Genomic DNA, 2834 nt, shown 5'->3' with positions numbered 1-2834 from the left:
TGAGAGGCGGGACCAAAGAGCCTGAGCTCAACCCCCGCAAACACAACTAGGTGAGCACAAGTAGGTGAATACACACACACACACACACACACACACACACACACACACACACACACGCACGCACACACACACACACACACACACACACACACACACACACACGCACACACGCACGCACACGCACGCACGCACGCACACACCCGCTCTCACTCAGCTGTTCTGAAGCACTCCAGGCCAGAAAAGTAATTCCCAACTATGCATTTGACTGCTCGCTAACTCGTAACTCCTGCTTTACAACCAGTCTCCTTCACCACACCAGGAAATAACTCATGACTAGACCAGACGACCACACGACCACGGACCACACCACCATGGACCGCACCACCACGGACCGCACCACCACGGACCGCACCACCACGGACCGCACCACCACGGACCGCACCACCACGGACCGCACCACCACGGACCGCACCACCACGGACCACACCACCACGGACCGCACCACCACGGACCGCACCACCACGGACCGCACCACCACGGACCGCACCACCACGGACCGCACCACCACGGACCGCACCACCACGGACCACACCACCACGGACCGCACCAACACGGACCACACCACCACGGACTACACCACCACGGACCACACCACCACGGACCGCACCACCACGGACCGCACCACCACGGACTACACCACCACGGACCGCACCACCACGGACCGCACCACCACGGACCGCACCACCACGGACCGCACCACCACGGACCGCACCACCACGGACCGCACCACCACGGACCACACCACCACGGACCGCACCACCACGGACCGCACCACCACGGACCGCACCACCACGGACCGCACCACCACGGACCGCACCAACACGGACCGCACCACCACGGACCGCACCACCACGGACCACACCACCACGGACCACACCACCACGGACTACACCACCACGGACTACACCACCACGGACTACACGACCACGGACCACACTACCACGGACCGCACCACCACGGACCACACCACCACGGACCGCACCACCACGGACCACACCACCACGGACCGCACCACCACGGACCACACCACCACGGACCACACCACCACGGACCACACGACCACGGACCACACTGCCACGGACCACACTACCACGGACCGCACCACCACGGACCACACCACCACGGACCGCACCACCACGGACCACACCACCACGGACCGCACCACCACGGACCACACCACCACGGACCACACCACCACTGACCGCACCACCACGGACCGCACCACCACGGACCGCACCACCACGGACCACACCACCACGGACCACACCACCACGGACTACACGACCACGGACTACACGACCACGGACCACACTACCACGGACCACACGACCACGGAGTACACCACCACGGACCACACCACCACGGACCACACCACCACGGACCACACCACCACGGACCACACCACCACGGACCACACCACGGACCACACCACCACGGACCACACCACGGACCACACCACGGACCACACGGACCAGAAACTTTTCCCTCCGTCAAACTCACTAACAAAAAAGGCGCCTCAGAGGAACCAAGTCAATTACACTCCGAGAATTGGAGTTAAATTAATTAAGTTCAGAGATTTTATCTTCCGCAGGTGAGAGGGTAATGGTGGAGGGTAATGGTGGTGGGTAATGGTGGTGGGTAATGGGGGAGGGTAATGGTGGAGGGTAATGGTGGTGGGTAATGGTGGAGGGTAATGGGGGAGGGTAATGGTGGTGGGTAATGGTAGAGGGTAATGGTGGAGGGTAATGGGGGAGGGTAATGGTGGTGGGTAATGGTGGAGCGTAATGGTGGAGGGTAATGGTGGTGGGTAATGGTGGAGGGTAATGGGGGAGGGTAATGGTGGAGGGTAATGGGGGAGGGTAATGGTGGTGGGTAATGGTAGAGGGTAATGGTGGAGGGTAATGGTGGTGGGTAATGGTGGAGGGTAATGGGGGAGGGTAATGGTGGTGGGTAATGGTAGAGGGTAATGGTGGAGGGTAATGGGGGAGGGTAATGGTGGTGGGTAATGGGGGAGGGTAATGGTGGAGGGTAATGGGGGAGGGTAATGGTGGTGGGTAATGGTAGAGGGTAATGGTGGAGGGTAATGGGGGAGGGTAATGGTGGTGGGTAATGGGGGAGGGTAATGGTGGAGGGTAATGGGGGAGGGTAATGGTGGTGGGTAATGGGGGAGGGTAATGGTGGAGGGTAATGGGGGAGGGTAATGGTGGTGGGTAATGGGGGAGGGTAATGGTGGAGGGTAATGGGGGAGGGTAATGGTGGAGGGTAATGATGGAGGGTAATGGGGGAGGGTAATGGTGGTGGGTAATGGTAGAGGGTAATGGTGGAGGGTAATGGGGGAGGGTAATGGTGGTGGGTAATGGGGGAGGGTAATGGTGGAGGGTAATGGGGGAGGGTAATGGTGGTGGGTAATGGTGGAGGGTAATGGGGGAGGGTAATGGTGGAGGGTAATGATGGAGGGTAATGGTGGAGGGTAATGGGGGAGGGTAATGGTGGTGGGTAATGGGGGAGGGTAATAGTGGAGGGTAATGGGGGAGGGTAATGGTGGAGGGTAATGATGGAGGGTAATGGGGGAGGGTAATGGTGGAGGGTAATGGGGGAGGGTAATGGTGGAGGGTAATGGTGGAGGGTAATAGTGGAGGGTAATGGTGGAGGGTAATGGGGGAGGGTAATGGGGGAGGGTAGTGGTGGTGGGTAATGGTAGAGGGTAATGGTGGAGGGTAATGGGGGAGGGTAATGGTGGTGGGTAATGGGGGAGGGTAATGGTGGAGGGTAAT

At 60.0% G+C, this 2834-nt stretch overlaps 1 protein-coding gene across 1 annotated transcript; it reads left to right on the top strand.

The window, feature by feature from the left end:
• Positions 1-329: 329 nt before the first annotated feature.
• Positions 330-1655, top strand: LOC138363333 (mucin-3A-like). Its single transcript, XM_069322357.1, has one exon. It carries the CDS (start codon positions 330-332, stop codon positions 1653-1655), a length of 1326 nt encoding a protein of 441 aa, XP_069178458.1.
• The last annotated feature ends 1179 nt before the right edge of the window (positions 1656-2834 follow it).

This window comes from Procambarus clarkii, chromosome 10, assembly GCF_040958095.1.
Source record: "Procambarus clarkii isolate CNS0578487 chromosome 10, FALCON_Pclarkii_2.0, whole genome shotgun sequence".
In the NCBI taxonomy this organism is placed as follows: domain Eukaryota; kingdom Metazoa; phylum Arthropoda; class Malacostraca; order Decapoda; family Cambaridae; genus Procambarus; species Procambarus clarkii.
The sequence above is the reverse complement of the archived record's forward strand: the minus strand, read 5'-3'. Positions and strand labels throughout refer to the sequence as shown.

Bases quoted from the DNA above. Each gene is read 5' to 3' on its own strand.
- LOC138363333 (XM_069322357.1), top strand. From the start codon at position 330: ATGACTAGACCAGACGACCACACGACCACGGACCACACCACCATGGAC.